This window comes from Struthio camelus, chromosome 15 (assembly GCF_040807025.1).
Source record: "Struthio camelus isolate bStrCam1 chromosome 15, bStrCam1.hap1, whole genome shotgun sequence".
Classification (NCBI taxonomy): domain Eukaryota; kingdom Metazoa; phylum Chordata; class Aves; order Struthioniformes; family Struthionidae; genus Struthio; species Struthio camelus.
In genome coordinates, this window is record NC_090956.1 from 9756132 (window position 1) to 9774388 (window position 18257).

The following is an 18257-nucleotide window of genomic DNA, read 5'->3' on the forward strand; positions in this document are numbered from 1 at the left end:
GGTAATCATTAGGACTAAAAAAGAAAGGTTTATTTGTATTTGTTCTTTTGTGCAGACTGGGACCTGGGTGTGTGTTTGCACTATGAGTGTAAAAGGAAGCAGCTGCGAAAACCAGACATTTTAAATTCCTGGATCGATCTCAAAGCAACATACAGAGTGAGGAAAAATCATACTGTGAAACGTTTATACCCATATTATCACCTCAGGGCTAATTGTACCTAAAGTTAGAAACCCAGATTGTATGTTCCAGTGACTGGTTAGCCACTTGTTTTCTTTCCATGTATATTACTGTTGCTCAAGTGTCAAAGTCCCTGCTCTAGAACTATGTGAATTTTAATAGAATTCTAGGAAAACAACTCTGTAAGTGGTGGTGTTTGATAAATGACACTGCAATAAGTGACAATCCTAGGAGAATTTTTTCCAGCTGCTCTTCCTTCTCTGGAATTTTTTGCTCCGCTTGCTGCCTTAACTTCCCTGTTTTTTTCATGCTCTCGTTACTGCCCAGTGTTGCTGTGTAAAAGATAGAAATCCTTTCCTTTTTAGAGAATAGTTATGGCTCTAGCATGTGAACTGGGCTTTTACCAGTAAGTGTATTCTGAACAGCATGAGTAATACTGTAAAAAATGAATATATACTTTACATGAATGTGAATGTATATTGAAACAGTTATGTGTATTACTTGGTCCTCATTTAACATTGCACCATGCATGTTTTGAGAGGTATTTGGATCTTTAGAGTTCTAATGTAGGGGCTAACAGCACCTGGACTCCCCCTGTATAGTCAGGGGAACTTCAAAAGGATCCGGGAGTCTACCTGTCCACTGGCCTCCTGGCGCTTAGGCTCCTAACTTAGGCAGCAGAACTGGGTCTCTGAAATAAAACAGGGTGAATATTCCCCTCTCTCGTGATCCAACGAGATACCTGGGTTGTGTAGCAATATGTTGCATCTTGTTTAAAAGGAATTTACATCTGTGCCAAATGTATTAATGCCTACGCTTCTGCAATATACAGCAGTTGCTGTAATAAAGTATAAAATAATATTGCCAAGATATTACTTATAGTTGTATTCTTCAAGGCCATTCAGTTCAGTCTTTGATCAGTGTAAGCCATAAAGTTCAAATGAATGGTTACAGGGCTAAAACGGAATGGATTAGTTTAAGATTGAGAGAAGGGGATTCATGGTTCTTTCCCTTCTAATTTGTTACGGGGTAAGTTACTTGCTCTTATGCTTGCTTACCCCAACTGTAAAACAAAGATACCTGACTGGCACAGTGACCTTGTGAGATTTATTATTCATGAAGTGGCATTTCTGAAATCGTTTTTACTTCACTGTGAAGAGGCTTTGAAATGCTGTATGTTAATCACCGGCACTTTTTTTTCTTAGTCATTCTATAATAGGAAGCCTAAAGGGCTAAAAGGTGCTTTGCAGGATTTGGGGATGGCTTTTGCAGGACGGGAGCATTCTGGTAAGTATGGTATGATCAGCCTCATCTTTATATATATAATTTTATAAAGCTAAGTAGCTACTGTAACTGTTCCAAGTTATATAATGCTCTGTTCAACAAAAACATCAAAATAAGAAAGGCTAGATGCTTCAAAGGTTAGAGTTGGTGATCTCCGAGTTTATGCTTTTTTTCTGAAATGTGGCCTAGTACTTTTGAGTATCTGTTGCACACCACCACCAAATGTTAAATCAGTAGGGTGCAAAAGTAAAAACAGCGGGGGAAGAATAAGGAAACTTATCTTGCTGGATAGCCCTAGACAGCTTATCAGTGTAAGAGACTACTAGCACAATATGAATTTGATGTAAGTGATACAACAAGGATTTTAGTAATCATGAACATATATTAAACTGTGGTTAGATGACCACTGTCCTTTTCTGAACAGTTCTCTAGAAAACTGTGTGTCAGAGTTATGTGAATCCCTTTTATTTATGTAAGTCTTGCCCGAATGTCCCTTTTCCACTAATAACAACTATCCCCAGTAGTAGTTTAAAAGGAAGACGTTAATATAACCATTCTTTCGAAGGGTTGGATGATTCTCGGAATACTGCCCGTCTTGCTTGGAGGATGATTTGTGATGGATGTGTACTGAAGGTTACTAAATCTTTGGATAAGGTTAGTAACTTTTTCGCATCTTCCCTTCTACTTGCTTTGGAGCCTGGCATACAGATGAAAGGTGAGCTATTCAAATGAACAACCCAGCATCTTGACTATGAATTGAACAGAACACCGTTAAGCTAATACACTTATTAATTTAGTGCATTGATTTCTACTTCTGGGCACTCACTTCCCAAAATCTCCATGTGTTTGTGGTGTCCCTAGGCACATCCAAAGGAGAATCTGATTTCCAGAACACTGAATACAGCCTTCACTGACAAGACTCCACTGGGAAGTAATAGCAGACCTGAAACATCTAGAGATGGAACTTGCAACACAAGCTCTCCAGCTGAGGAAAACCACAACAGTACTACCAGAGTTACAATAAATTCCAACGTACAAATGGAAGAACAACAGGAGACAAGTACCATCAATTCCTCTGCAGACATCCATGTTGTATCTAGCAGCAGCTCAAGGACTGACTTGTATGATCAAGCCCAAAGCTCTTTAACAGCATCTGCTGACAGATTTTCTGTTCCTCTTGGACAGCCACAGCTATCTTGCTGTACAGGCATTTGGAAAGGGTTCAACAACGGGCATTTGATGAGTACTGCCAATTATAGCTCCCCAGTACGTGGGTCAGGACTAGTGCTTGTCTCCACTACCATCTCCTCAGTTAATATATCTGATGAGGATGTTAGTACTAGTTCTGATTGTTTATCTCTGCTGACTGACTGGGAAGATGTAGCTTTAATACCAGAATCTCAGTATGAACAAAATCCAGACTGTGTTCAATTTAAAGATGACTCAAGCACAGATATTCCAACAGTGTCTGAAAAACCAACAATTTCCAAAGTATCAGCTGTGATGAGTTCAGATCTTCACAATTTGGGGAAAACTGTGGTGCCTGTGGAACCTCAGAAGTCTATTGTTTACAAAAGTCCTGATACTACAATCTATAACGTAGAAACGGTCCAAAGGCAAACTTCAAATTTTTCTGCTTTTAAGTTACCATCTGCAAAGGTAAATGGTACTTCATCACACTCAGCATTAATTGGAAATGACTCCACTCCTGAGGCTCCTAAAAGAAAGCCAACGAGTCCAAAAATGTTCCCACCAGCAAAAAAACAGTCTTTTGCTATATATAAAGAAAAGACTGTGTCTTTTAATCATTCCTTACCTTTAAGAAGTTCAAACTTGTCCAGAGCGTCTCCTGCCATTCTGAACTCCACGGTCAATTTGAATCAGTCTGTAAAGGCTGTGAAAAATGAAAAACTAACCCCCCCTCTGTGTAATTGTGGTCGAAGAGCTAAAAGACTCTTTGTATCAAATACTGGTCCAAATCATGGCAAAGCATTTTTTTGTTGTCCTGTTGGTAAGCACGAAGGTAATAAAGGCTGTGGATACTTCAAGTGGGAACATGCGTTTCTAAAAGAGAAATCTTCTGACGTTCTCACTGTGAATGCCGATGCTTTGACCTCTCTCGGAACTTTTTCCAACACTTCAGGAAATTCTTCTAACAAGAAATATTTGCGTCTTAGACCCTCTATGAGAACTTGAAAATTAATGATTTTTTTTGTCCACATCTTAAACTCAATTATTTGTTCCTGCTTACTGTAATCAGAACAGTCAAATGATCTTAGATACATGTTCTGAGAATGGGACAAAAATGACATAATTGGTTAAAGTAGATGCAAGTGGAAATTGCTCAAGCATACAGAGTACCCATATGTCATAAACTATCTCATGGATGAAGTGAGAGAACTGATCAAGCTGCAAGTGCTAAAATTAAAGGATGAACAGCTGGCGTTAAACATCTTAAATTTCTACTTTATCATGTATTCTAAACTCTTTACTAGTCCAATCTTTAAACATCACTGTGATGATATAGATTTTATTTATACTCATTTTTGTAAACATACTTGTATTGGGCTGTAACTTTAAAAAATGTATTTATTAGTTGTTGCACTTCTGAAAAGTGATTTTTGAAGCAACTGTGCTCTTTTAAACTCTTCCTGGTTTTTATTATTTAAATTAAGTTAACAATAAAGATAAAATGCCTACGATGGTTTCTTAAGTTTATTTAACGTGGTGCTTTTTTTCTGTGTTAGTTTCCCATTTCATTTATATCAGTCTGCCTGTTTTGCTGCTATGGGCTATTACTCTAGCATGTTGGATACCCAAAGGCTGAGACTTGGACAAGAATTTGTGAAAACCTGAACTAAAAAGGCCACAACGTAGTGTCTTTTACTTTACGTTACAGTGTAAATCGGCAATATCTTACGTTGTAAGAGATGTTATTAAAAAAAGCAGCAATTCTAAACTTTTCTCCACTCCTTCTGGCGCAGTTCCTTTCTTCTGATCTTCCCACTAATAGTTTTTGGCAACTGCTGAACAAACTCCATCTATTGGGAAAGGGAGGAAATTGCAATAAAAAATAAGATATCATTTACCTAGAGTTTGACTTTTTCGTAACCTCAGTGGCATATATTTGTGAGTCATATTGTAGTTAATGCCAACTCTCTTATGGTGAAGAATAATTACTTAAAATAGTTGTGAGTTTCAGCACTCACCTTCCTAGGATACTTGTATGGAGCAGTAACTTTCTTAACATGGTCCTGTAGCTCATTCATCAATTTTTCTGGATCGCGTGAAACATAGTCAGATGTTAAAACAACAAAGGCTTTCACTACCTTAAAAAAAACAAGGGCGCGGGGTTTAAATGCCAATGAAATAATATAACACAACAGCAAGATCTGAATTTTACACAAAACATCTGCTGACAAACTGCAGAATAACTAATGTATAGAGCAGATGGCTTTTTCAAAGTCTGTGTGTGCTCTGTATTTGTCTGGACTGCGGAGGCATGCTCAGTACATACCAAGGACTGCAAGTATTTTAGTGACAGGAAAATCGTCATAGGGTGCTTTTGTCATACAGGCTATGGGGCAATTATCTTGGTCGGTTTTGCTCCTGTGTGGGCTCTCCAGTGTCTTATAGGATGCAAACGCTGATTTAAATTTAGTTTAAAAATTCAACCAATAGGTAGACAAATCCATCGGGAGTTGGGCTTTATTAGTTCTGGCATGCACAAAGCTATGTATAAGAGGATAAGCATGTTTAACTTGTTTACCTCTCCTCTGATGGGGTCTGGACTGCTAACAACTGCTGCTTCCATCACTGCAGGATGCTCTATTAGGGCACTTTCTACTTCAAATGGTCCAATACGATATCTTTGAAATGGAGGAAAGGGGGGGGGGGGGGTTAGTTATGTTTCATAACACAATGTCGTGGCTGAATCACCAGTATTAGTCAAATTCAATGACGTCTTGTTTATCAGCTTTAAATTACCCAGCAGAATTGATGACATCATCAGCTCTTCCAACAAACCAGAAGTATCCATCTTCATCCATAATCCCCCTGTCTCCAGTGACGTAAAAATTCCCACGTATTGTTGCCTCAGTTTTCTCTGGATCATCCTAGGAAATATTAAATTGTATTTCATATACAAAACTGCCTGAAAATAAATGACAAGTGTATTCTCGCATATTCAGTATTTAAGTAATAGTACAGTTGAATATTTGAAAATGTCACCTTCTTAGACTGGCCCATATGGTCATGTACCTTAAATTCAAGTGAGTTTTAACACAGGAAATTAATAAGGGAGACGTATTAATTCAGCATTACTAAGCTACCAAACTAGAAATGAAAATCATAAATTGTGATAAATGAGTAAATTTTACTGATTGTGACGTCAAGTTTTAATACTAATATATTATGGCTTTAGGAACCACTGAAGGCTGCAAGAAACATGCAAGCAAATGGAACTGAGAATTTGCGTTTAGATGATTAGCCTTTAATTCTTTTTTTTTTTTTCCCCTTCTTATTTCTAGTGTCCCTAATCCTGATATTTTTTCATCCCAATGGCAAGTTTAGGATCAGCACAGCCTAATTAATAAGTGCTCTGTGAATAACAAATGCAACTGACTCCCAGAAGAGGTCATCTAGGCAGCAAACATGGTGTTCTTTTCCATATGCTTAGTACTACTTGAAAAACCTGACCATAGGCTGATACCAGCCATAAAATTTAATAAGGTTTCTAGTTGTCAGAACTAAAAGCACTATGCATTTTTCTGGCTGTTGGACTGAAAATAAAATTCTTATTAAAAAAAGAGAAAAAAAATTCTGCTATGCATGAAACACTCCATCGTGCCCCAGTTTGCCCTAATTCAGGGACAGGATTTGAATTTGGGGGGGGGGGGGAGCAAGGGGCCCTTCAAGCCTTTCACTTTATATAAAAGAAATAACTATCGAAAGACAGTGGACCTTGACTTGCCAGGTAGGATAGACTCTGTGTAAGTAGAACATCGTTTGTAGGAAGAAATGAAAACCCCTGTCTCCTCCCCAAAGGTTTTTTCAAGCCAGTAAGCAGAGTATTTGTGAATGAAATGGGTCATCAGATTCCTCATGAGAGATATTTAACAGGGCATATAATTTAACTGTAGAAATGTCCTTACAGTGTAACAAGTGAAAAGACAAAACGGTCTCGTAGGTTTTACTCTGATGGCAATATCTCCTTCTTTTCCAGGAGGCAGAATATTACTGTTTTCGTCTATAATCTAAAAACAAACAAAATACCATTTTATTATCTTGGAACCAAATCACATAACATTAAATGAAGGTTATAGACTCTTGGTGCTCATGTAGAATACTTAACTGAAATATTTTTCTTCATTACAAAATGATTTAGTGAAGAATATTAGTAATCCAGTGTACTTTGCATCATGTCTTTTCTCTTTGCACTATGCAAACAGGAAATTACGCTAGTAAGACACTCCCCCCCCCCACCCCAAGAGGAAGATAAGTAATGTAATGTAGTGGGAAAATTTAAGAACAGAAAGATACTAAAATCCTACCAATATTACAAATTGATCTGGTGCTAGAATCTGCCTCAGCAGTTCTAGTCTTACCATGAAACTATATTCAGTCCTGCTCTCCCTTAACTAAGCAATTTAATTCCAGTCATTGTTTAAAGGTTTGGTATCTAATTGTCAGCAGAAGGCCGTCATCTATGTAATCCTGTGAGGAGGGTTTAACAGAGTAGTTCAATTGCTTATTTTGCATACTCAGTTCAGGGCAGTAGCACATGTATTTTTTTTCAGACTCTTTCATTCACTGTTAAATGATGGTACGTGGTACAACGGCATTAGAGCTTTCAAACCTGATGGTTATGTGAAGATAGCGCAACAGAGAGAGAACATTTCCCATCCATAGTGCCACCAGAGGTACGATACCTTGACTTCATATCCTGGAGACGGCTTTCCCATAGAGCCAGGCTTAATTTTCATTCCCTTAAAGTTTCCACAGATCAGCACCTGTAACAGGTGTGTGTGGGTTTTTTTTTTTTTTTTAATTAAACAACTATGATTTGTATATTCAGGCTTCAGCTTAAGTTTAAAACGCTCAGCTAATATTGCAAATAAAGGTAGAATATGAGCTCTATGAAAAATACTAATTAAGTAAGTCTTCATTATAATCTCATATCCAATGATTACTTCTAGAACGAAATGGTTGTCATTTATTGAATCCCCCAATCTAGAACCTGCCCAGGAACTTCCAAACCTAGAACCTTTTCTAGAAATTCTGCCACTGTAGGACCTTTCCAGGGAGCCCCCACTGAGAACAGTTCTAGACTCTCTGACCTAGAACATTTCCAGGAATCCCCTGATCTACTATCTGTCTAGGAATTCCCAGACCTAGAACCTTTTCCAGGAATTTTGCCACTGTAGAAACCTTCCTCCTGGGACCCCCCCCCCCCAACCTGGAACCTTTCCAGAGAACCTCTGAGGTAGAACAATTCTAGACACACCGACCTAGAACTGCCCCAGACTCACCAACACAGAGTGCTTCTAGGTCAATTCTAGAATGGTTCTAGACTTGCATACCTAGAATGGTTCTGGGTGCACTGACCTAGGAACCCCCCCCCCCCCCCCGGGGAATGCTCTGATCTAGAATCTAAGCATTCCCAGATCTAGAACCATTCTAAGAATTCCCTGATGGAAACCTTTCCAGGGAGCCCCAACCTAGAATGGTTCTAGACATGCTGACCTAGACAGGTTCTAGGTCGAGTTTAAGAATGGTTCTATGCTTGCTGACCTAGAAAACTGTTCTACCTAGAACCTCTCCAGGAATGCCTCTATCTAAGAATCATGCCCAAAGCTAGTAATGCTAACAAGTGCTGTTTTAAAGCAGAATTTGGCATGCAGCAATGAGAAGGTACTTCTTCTGTGTTAGTTCCCAGTCCAAAAGCCCTCCGGAATGAAAAGCAGTCCTTGGATTTTTGGGTGAAACTGTTATGATTATTCTATGACTTATAACAGCTACATTTTTCCACTGTTGCTTACTATAATTGACTTTTCCCCTAAAAGTCATGACTGTGTATAATTATTTTAATCACATTTGCTTGGCAACCCTAATGGAATTCATTGCTGTATCTGTAAAGTGTCTGGACATACTGTTTCTGTTTGTCCATAGCCTTCATGGATATCCAGCCCAGTCTGCTCTTTCCATTCTCCCATCACTTCAGGGTTGATTGGCTCCCCAGCACTCACACAGTGCCGCAGGCTTCTGAATTTATAGCTTGGTGGGAAGGAGAAAGCAAATAATCGGCAGAGTTAAGCAGACACAGTGATCTATCTGCTATGTCCCCTTTGTTATTGTATTCTTGTATCATGGGGGTCCTTTCTATAGGAAAACAAAACCTTCACTGCGTCCTATACATTCCATTTCAACCGTGTGGAGTTAAACATAAACAAATTTGCAAAAATGCAAATACAAAAGAAAAAAACCTGCTCTTTTACTTCTGCATTATTTTAAAATGTAATAATTGATACAGTGCTTCTAACCCTAGACTCTAACCTGGGGGGTCACAAACAAAATGACCACAAAACGTCACAGGAGAGTTGCCAAGCTGCAGTGACACACACTGTTCTTGTAGATCATGGTACTGGGGGAATGCAGGGGAAAAACAAAGGGAGGGAGAATCTAACTCTTAAAACACTTCATAAAATATGTTAATCTTGATACTGTATCATTATTATCCTATTATATCATCAGCTAAACTGCTTTTCAAAGTCTCACGCAAGTTTGCTGTAATTTGTGAAATCTGTGATGGTTACACTGTCCATAAAATTTTTACTGTGGCTTTCGTCCTAATATGCAAGATTCAAGATATTGAGAAATACGTGACTAGATTTGCTGTTATGCCATTGTAAATTTGAAGTAGAGCCAAGGTGAGGAGAGCATTTGTTCCACTATTTTGATCAAATACACCAATAAGGATACTTTGCTTTTGCATACCTGGACAGTTTATGTTGCACAAACATTCGATAGGCAGTTGGAGCAGAACAGAAGACAGTTATGGGAAATCTTGACAGACTCTAGAGCATTTAGAATAAAAAAAGTAGATGCCAAATCTCTGTATTCAGCTTACGAAACACACGAACAAAATGTTAGTGTCCTAAAAGCAGTTAGCTTTGTACTCACTAATACCAATATACAGCAGTTACATTTAAATAGGTTCTTCTTCAAAACAGAATCTACACCACGTTACAGATAGCTCAACACACCAAAGCTTTGTGCTCTGGAAAGCTTTGCAGTCTCCCTTGCAGAATTTCTTTGTAATTCCAACTTAAGTAGAAAAAAAAGGAAACCATAAGACTACTTTTTTAGATGTTCCATAGGTGTAAAACCGATAAAGTGCTCTTCAATGTATCCTAATTTTAGCTAACAATATTCAGCCATCAAAGTAGCATGCGTATGATCATAAAGTGATTCCGTGTAAAATGAATAATGGTGATCTTTTTCACAGAGTTGCGTGCAGAGGATGTAACAGAATATAACACTGGTACCACTTGTTAAAGAAATTCAGCCTTGTTGCCTCTTTACTCCCCAATGTTGAGTTATATAGTACATGCAAGCAAAATTCTCAATTATCTGCTGTTGTCACTCATTTTAATAACACCAAAGTGCTTCACAAATTCCTGTCCCATTTCTTGTATGCTTCACTTTTAGGCCTAGTAATGAATGTTTGCAGGTCTGGGCAGTCAAATATGTTTTCAGCAGAGTAGAGAATGAAACTTATAGGATGCTAAAGATGCTCTTGTTTTGGGGCTTATACTTATAACCCTCACTACTGAAATACTGGTTGGTTACTTCATGGTGAAGGTTACAATTAAGCAGCCTACTGCCCTCTACACAGCTCTAGGGGAAGTGAAAATCCAGGGAAGGCCAGCCAGAGAGAAGCTGTTGCTGGGCTGCCCTTGCATACCTCAAAGACAATGCTTGGGTTGAAGCGTGGCATCTTATGTGCAAATACACATGCCCCTTGAATCCATGGGGAAAAAATGCTGCTCCAACCTGACTTTGCCCAGCCCGTATCTGATGTATTCCAAAGTACATCTGAGGAAGTCAAATCCAGCCAGTACCTGGGTAACACAGTGAAAGAGCACAATCTCTATTTGGCAGAAAGAGGGTAAATATTAACATATCAACAACAGATGTGCCAATGAAGCAAACCCGTCACTGTTTTTCTTGGCGATATGACGATTAGCAAATGACTGCATTTCTGAGCAGGAGTGGGACACAGTGCAGTGAGGATGTCATCAGGAGAGACTGATGTTGCGTTTTTCTGAGAGAAAAATTATACTAATGGACAAGCTGATACCACCTCAAAACAGGATGTTGAAATAATATGTATGAGATTGCGGGGGTTTTGTTGAAGTCAGCTTTTAGGGATAAGGATTTAGTTTGGTTTACTTAATTTTTAGTTTGGTCTCTTCTGACTTGCTACATCAGTTTTCTACACAACATAGTTTTATAAACTGAATCTATGTAGTCTTTCCTATGTTCTGAACTATCAGCGTTTTGTTCCTGTGGGAGTTGTGTCTAAACCTAACGCACATTAATTCAGAAGCCTAAGACCCATGTTTTTTCCCCCTTTTTATGGTACACACTTCATAAACTTGTTCTTTGCTGCTGTTCAGTAAAGGGGCAACCTATTAATTATACACAAAGAAGAGTTTAGAAAAAGTTAAAAGAAAATGTTAAAAAGAGGTTAGTAACTCTGTTTCAAGAGTTCGATATACACTAAGGCAGCTAACCTCAAACTATGCCTTGTTGCACAGAAAAGAGCTTGGGATTTAATAGAGCTGTTTTTTTTTAAACTAGTGAAACAAAGAGCTTCTGGTAACATCTTAGAAGGGGAAACCCCTTCTTTCTGCTGTTTGACAAGCTACAGAAACGCATGTATGATTCCAAGTGATATCCATACCTTCCATTTACTGTGAGGCCAATGCCATAGCTGCCGTGTGAATGTTCAGTCATTTTTGGAGACCCTGTAGTTCCACTGGTAAAATAGATAGCCATTGGATCCTGATGCTTTGTGGACACGCAGTGGTGATCAGAAGGAGCACGTCTTTAAAATATGTAAAGTGATGAATAAAGTGATTTGAAAGGGTGCATTACACATTCTTGAAAATATTTGGCTAAAATAACTTCTGCAGCAATCAGAAGTGTCATAAACATTGACATTTTTCTGCTCTGCAGTCCTAAAGGGATGAAAATATTTTGGCACATGCCAACATCTCCTGCTCACAACAAATCACTGTGCTCGTCTTACAGTGTTTCTGTGGCACTTTCACAGTAGCGGTTACTCACTTCAGGAGCTCTTTAAAGTTCAGCCATCCTTCTCTGTGGCCCTCTGACACAAGCAGCTTGAATTTCAGAGACTGGCATTCAGGCCCAACTGACTCTACAGCTGGTGCCACAGAATCATCAGTGATGATGCATTTTGCCTTTGATTTCTGTAGTCGATGGAGAATGTCCTTTGCTGTCAACTGCTGCGTACCAGGAATCAGGACAGTTCCTAAAGGACAATACTCTCAATATTTAAGAACAATACTTCTACCTATAAACAGTCTTCGGCTTACCTTGTACTTATTAGTGGGACAGGGCGGTGCTAAAAGCAGGGTTTGGCTCTACGTTTGTAAATATACTGTTCTTTTTCATGGATTAAATTCTATGTGAGGATCAATATAAGTTAGAAAATACTAGGCTGAACATGAGACAGTAAAAGAAACCAATAGAAGGACTTTCTCTGGGCTGAAAGCATTTCCATTTGGACATGCCATCTCTCTGGACTTGTATTTTTCACTAGTAAACACAGATGTACCCCTCCTCAAACAGTATGCTGCTAGTGTTTGTGAGGCACTGAGACATTCTGGGCTGTAAATACTGGGAAGTCGAGTATTTAACATAGCCCACAGGGGAACATGTGAAACACTTGGGTAAGCATGGGCTAATTTCATTGCCAGTTAATAAGAGGGTGCATTTGCAATGCATCACAAGCGCTGGAAAGAGGAGAACGGCAGAGATGCACGAACTCACAGAGTTTCCTTAACAGCTACAGCACGCTCAAAAAATCCTAAAAGTACCATGAAGACAAAACTTAGCATGAAGGGTGTTCTTGACCATGGCAGTGGCATGGCAGTGATTTTCACCCCCATTAGCATGTCTGCAGTTCTGAGTATATTAAATAGCAATGACTGATTTATGTGACAATATCTGTATCCATAAATCATTTCTATGTTTTTACTAACCTGTTCGCATGCATGCCACATTCACCAGCCACCACTCTGGGATCCTGGGCAGAATCAGAATAACTCTGTCTCCCTGTTGCAGACCACAGGCATCAGACAGTACATTAGCCACTTTCCTGGACAGGACTCCCAGTTCTTCAAAGCTCCACCTCACTTCTTCTCCATCACCATTTACCCACCACAATGCAGGGTTTTTAGGCCTTTTTGCCTCCTATAGGACGACAGGACACAGTGCAAACGCTTCACCTAAGAAATATGTTGCCTTTACCTTAAACCTGAGGAAGAAAAAACTTCATCATTTATTGAATGCTGAATAAACCTGGCGATGCAACTAGAATTTGCCTGATTCAAAATAAGGCCAAAAAAAAAACCAAAAACCCACCCCACCTCCTTCAGAAAGAATAACCCATAAATGCAATCTTAGAAATATTAATTTATATTCCCTTCTTGATCTCATCGTGTTACACCCCGAAGAAGCTGTACCGTAATCAGCCCTGAGAAAGAAAAAGCCTCCTGGTTCAGGCTGTGCCAGTGAAGCAGCTGATGAACGCGGGTACCTCTGAATTGTGCCCCAGACAGTTTCCAGCTTCATCTGGAATTGGGTCTATTTGGTGCTTCTAAAATTAAAAGAAAGGCTCAAGATCATAGGCCCACACAAGGTGACCTTTGATCAATGTCTCACCTAATTACGTGTGAAAAGTGAATTAAAACTGTTTGTATACAATGCGCTCCGAAGGGGGCTGAATGAGCTTAGCAGTAGCAGTGCATAAGTCAGTGAAAAACTCACTGGGGCAGCAAGAACATGGCACCTGATTATCAGTTTGAAGGTATAGTAACACTAAGGTTCATTTTCAGGGGAACAGATTTTAACTGTGCACCCTGGAGAGCAAAGCCTCTACTCCACTGGCTGTTCTGTGCTCCTTTGGTTTACAGCCTGCCAAAACCTGTTTCTCCTGCAAAAGGAACAATTGTTTACCTCGTGTCAGAGGAGTTACACTCCTGCGTTGTTCTTGCTGGCAATCTGGACATAAATGGGTTTAGCCCCTTATCGTGAACAACCTGAGCCTGCAAAACCAGTCATACATCTATAGAGACCAGACCTACATAGTAACAAAGGCAAAAGACTTTGTGGTTTTTCTATATTCCCTTTCCTTGTATAGACCTCATGTCTGTTTGCAGGGGGTCACGGTCATCCAGATTTGCATGTTCAAATCCCTGACGCAAAGACTTCACATTTGGGATAGAAGGGTGAGGTTTGACATTACACCACATTATTCATTTTACAGGTAGGTGGTGAGAGACAGGGAAGTCCAGTGATTGCCCAGCACATCCAGGTAGCGTGCGGTTCAAGGCAGATGGGTGAGCTGGTGCCAGATTCAGAGTGGTGCAGTCCATGGATTCACTCACTATACACATATTTATTCATACTCCCAGTCTCAGTGGCGTTACTGATTAACGGAAGGAACTATTTGACACAGGGACAGGGCAGCCATGCGGCATGTGGGAACTCCAGGCTCAAACAGCACAAGACGACCACCAGATTATAATCAGAACATAACTCCAGTGTCTTGCTTATTGGATTTGGTACTGATACACAGCATGAAGTATGTTAGCATTACAGAAGCCACATAACTGTTACCTTTTCCATTTCAGTCCATCTGTCCAGCACATCTCTTGCAAAGTTGAAATACTCTGGCACTTCTGGTCTATACTGTTGTTTTATGGCTTCATAATTTTTAAAGTTCTGGGAGGTGCAAACCGGATAGCCCGGGCTAGAAACTTGGAGAGATCTTCTCAGGGGAGCCCGCAGGGACACAGCACTCGGGACCTTCAGCAGAAAATGCACAGCAGCAAGAACCATAATGGCCTCTTCACAGGTTATTCTTTACTGATTATCTCTCTGAGAAATGCTACAGTGACACAGACACAAACTCAGTATTAGTCATGTGGTTTCAAAACAGAGTTTAATACGTGCAGTTGAGATCCTGATTCCGCATTCAGTCAGCAGCGTTTAGCCCTGCCAGTGTGGCAGCCTTCCTATGATTCATATTCCTCCCCTCCTCACAAACCCCACTAATCCAGTAGATCACATTTCAGTTCCCATCCATATTGGAGAGGCACTGAACACTACCCAGCCACTTCCACTGCGACTTCTGTAAATGAAATGGAAAAAACTATTGACTGACAATGCCGAAATGACAGTGCGGACCAAGATGCTCCACAGCTAATCCAGCAATCCTCCATTAGTGACTGGCTGACCACTGTGTTATTATTTGGCACAATATTTCCAGTTTTTCTAGTTTATCAGCAGTAGGGATATACTGGCTACCAGAAACGAAATAAAGCTAGTAAAGCCCTGAAAAGCTTTTAATTATTGATGTTTTGAGCAGTATTTTGATGTATGGTCAGCAAAAAATATCATTTTATGAGACAGGGAAACTTTTTTATAAAAGACTCCCTGAAAAAGAATCCAAGGTGCAGAGCCCTTCAGCTTAAAAAAAAAAAAAAAGTCAACTTTGCAGAAGCTCTGAAAACCCTAGAGTTGTTATTTTCATGCATCGTCAACTATCTTTTATTTACAAAGCAATATAAAAACACTGCTAGTTCCTTGCTGAATTCATAATTATCCAGCTGTAAACCCGCATGATTTTAGTGATTTAGTGAAGGAAAGGGACGTTTTCTGGATTTGTAATGTTCAGTTTGTGTACGACATAGCTGAGAAACCCAGCTAAGAGAAAGACAGAGAAGAACAGGGAGAAGGAAAAACACGGACAGATGAGAGGCAAACCAGTACTGTTTCTGAGCCAGAAAATGTCCTGTCTAGCAGTTTGCAGGGGTCGGTGGAGCATCAGTTACCTTGTCAAAAGATCGTCAGTCCCAACTTACTGCCTCTCTGCCTTGCATGCAAACGGAGCCCTCTAAGATCTGCTGAGATCTGCCACAGCTTTGACTCCTGACACAGATTTCAGACTCCCGGCCACGCACCCACACCACTTAAAGCCTCCTCTTGTGCTGCTACTGCGCCCAGTGGCAGATTCCTGGGTTCGTTCCAAGTATTTCGGACTCACATGAGGGGCAGCCACGTCCTGCACAGTGAGAAGAGTCAATGTGCTTCTGCACAGCTCAGAAGTGAGGCGGAAAGTGCGAATCCCAAATCTCTCGCGTTTCCTTCTCCTCCCCCATGCCCACCCCCAAGCCCACAGAGGAACACAGTGATAAGGCCTCCCTACAGCCAAGTCACGCCTGCGCTCTGGCTGGGGCAGCACAGGCAGCAACCGCATTGCAATCGGCTTTGGGACTACAACCCCCAGCGCATAGCTTTGGGCACCTCAGGTAACCACAGCAATTCAGCCGTGACGATGCTGACTATCGATCCCTGGCATGCTGCAGCTAGTGCCTGGACCTGTTTCCTTAATGTGGGTTCACCACACTGTGCTCAAATCTCAGTGTGAGCGGCAAGGCCATGACCAATGCTTCTATCATGGGATCTCTGGAGCCTTGGGAGCTTTTGTAAGGACTCTGCCTCACATTCACAGAGTAAACAGCTACCTGGGGCTCCAGCACTACTGCCTCCTCCACTCTCCACCTATGGGAGAGGCAGAAGGGAACGTATGCCAGCCCCTATGCCACCCGGTTCAGAGCCCAGCATTACTGCACAGTGCCCCTTCATCCCTGGGGGTTGCCTGCAGCACTGGTGTGTGCCTCTGTCTTCAGCCTCTGCTGCAAGGGCGCTAATCACCAGAGAGGTGGTGACAGTCATAGCTTAAATCGGGCCATCAAGATTCACAAGTCAGCTTGTCAGCAACCTAAATCACTCCTGCTGGATGATGGCATCTCCATCCTCAAACCCTGGCTCTAAGGGCAGCAGAGAGATTGCAGACACCGTCTACCTGCTCAGAGCAGAATGATCCTCTGGGTGCTGGTCAGTGAAGATGACGCTGCTGTCTCCGCTGGCATTCAGGTCTCGTGCTTTTGCCAGAACTCTCTGCTAGGGCTCTGCCAAAGTCTGGGACAGGCAGCATCAAAGGAGATGTTAACCAGCTCCATGAAACGTTCACTGCAGCAGGAAGAAACAAATACAAAACAGATTACCCCAAAACAATAAAGCTATTCTCTGCCTAGCAATAAGGGAAACCTGCAGTCAATCTGCAGGAGCAAAATTTTAAATAGCGCTTTGAAACGCTTGCAACAAAATCCTCTCAGAGAAAAGGCCGAGGAACAGCCTTAAAGGCATTCCCTATGCAGAAGATTACAAAGCCCCGAAGAAGGCATAAAAGTAAACAGGAAATGACAGCAACTGGATGGTGACAAGAAAGTCAGAGAACGCAACAGGAATATGCAGGGAAGAAGTTTTCCAGTTTAGGAAGAAAACTAAAATTTCCACAGTGACCTACTCTCCTGTAATTGTTTCTGTACATCGTTCTTTCGGTGGGGCATAAAACTGCTTTCCAGAGCACTCGTGGTTGTTTTCAAACCCCTCAGCACTTTTCGCCAGAGAAGCATCCTAGTTAACTTCTGAGTGGTTCATTATGTTTCCTCTGCACCATTCAGAGTTGCCTGGAGGAAATCTTCCTCCTGTTTCAAACAGCATGTCCTGACGTGTTTGACTCCAGAGACCGTTACTACAGTTCATCAGAACACAGAGTCTTTTAAACCCTGCAAAGATTTACCAGGACTTTTAATTTACGCGTGGTGAATAGCCTCATCGATGTCGAGCAATTGCAGCAGAATTACACGAGTCTCAAAGGCTTTGCAGGAACAAAGCTTTAGACAAGATGTAAACGCCATCTGCTTTTGCAGTAGTAACTGATAAACACCGCTGTGAATTTGTGAAGCTTTCTTCCTACTCTAGACCACGGACTCTCTGGATGTGACCAGCGTGAGAGTCCTTAGAGAGGTCTCCTTAGCTGTCTCCTTTACCTCTTGACATAAAATTTCTAGGATCTAAAAATTTTTACAAATTTTCCGTAAATTGTCCAAGAAGCTGTTGCAGGCAGAGGCGGCCCCGGCGGACAGTGACGCATGGAGGACGTCGTGCCCTAGAAACCAGGCCAAGGGCCACGTGTTTTCTTCTGTTCCAACACGTGTTCTTTTGCTATTCCACGCCTACAATTACCCGTCTAGCGAGCTTCTCTTTCAACGGGCCGCTCCATGAAAACGTTACGAGTAAAACCGGCAGCTGGGGAAACCCCCGAGCCCTGGGCCGTACCCTCCTCCGGGCCCAGCTGTCGGTGCCGTCCAGCGCTCCGCTGACCAGACGGCGCCCAGGGCAGCCGGCCCTGACCCCGGCGCCCCCTTCCTTTGGATTCCGCCGTCACTGACAGGACACCCGGACTTTGCCCCTGCGCCTGCAGCTCTGCGAACGAAAAAGCCCCGAGGGCCGGCAGCGACCGAGCGTTTCCCCTCGGGGCCGAGCCGCCACCTCGCGGCGGCCGTTGGCGCCCGGCTGGAGGCGGGCGGGGCCGAGCTGCCTGGGCGCCGCCTCAGCGTCCCCCGGCGGG

The 18257-nt window shown here is 41.5% G+C and overlaps 2 protein-coding genes across 9 annotated transcripts in view; one reads left to right on the forward strand and one right to left on the reverse strand.

The window, feature by feature from the left end:
- The window catches only part of ERI2 (ERI1 exoribonuclease family member 2), a 5950-nt gene extending 1894 nt beyond the window's left edge, over positions 1-4056 (forward strand). Inside the window, exons 5-8 of the mRNA XM_068908914.1 lie at positions 56-156; positions 1384-1465; positions 2028-2116; positions 2324-4056. Of these exons, the coding sequence (XP_068765015.1) occupies positions 56-156; positions 1384-1465; positions 2028-2116; positions 2324-3658 (1607 nt within the window). The 3' untranslated portion in view covers positions 3659-4056. The remainder of the gene's footprint in view (positions 1-55; positions 157-1383; positions 1466-2027; positions 2117-2323) is intronic.
- On the reverse strand, positions 3151-18126 carry LOC104149670 (acyl-coenzyme A synthetase ACSM3, mitochondrial). 8 transcript variants are annotated; one of them, XR_695376.2, is made up of 16 exons: positions 15825-15949; positions 14396-14666; positions 12757-12967; positions 11816-12023; positions 11430-11573; positions 10428-10584; positions 9458-9537; positions 8614-8737; positions 7393-7473; positions 6616-6717; positions 5450-5577; positions 5232-5331; positions 4672-4791; positions 4383-4503; positions 3279-3356; positions 3151-3179 (listed from the first exon to the last, which is right to left on the reverse strand). XR_695376.2 is itself a non-coding variant. In XM_068908917.1 (16 exons), the coding sequence occupies exons 4-16, from the start codon at positions 14615-14617 to the stop codon at positions 4417-4419; spliced, it is 1764 nt and encodes a 587-aa protein (XP_068765018.1). In that variant the 5' UTR covers positions 14618-14666; positions 15613-15842; positions 16647-16813; positions 17966-18126; the 3' UTR covers positions 4321-4416. The 8 variants fall into 8 exon arrangements, 7 of the variants coding, with proteins under 7 accessions (XP_009681709.2, XP_068765018.1, XP_068765016.1 ...); XM_068908917.1 differs by lacking the exons at positions 3151-3179; positions 3279-3356 and adding exons at positions 16647-16813; positions 17966-18126 and having other exon boundaries at positions 4321-4503; positions 15613-15842; XM_068908915.1 differs by lacking the exons at positions 3151-3179; positions 3279-3356 and adding exons at positions 16647-16813; positions 17151-18120 and having other exon boundaries at positions 4321-4503; positions 15613-15842.
- Between the last annotated feature and the right edge of the window lie 131 nt (positions 18127-18257).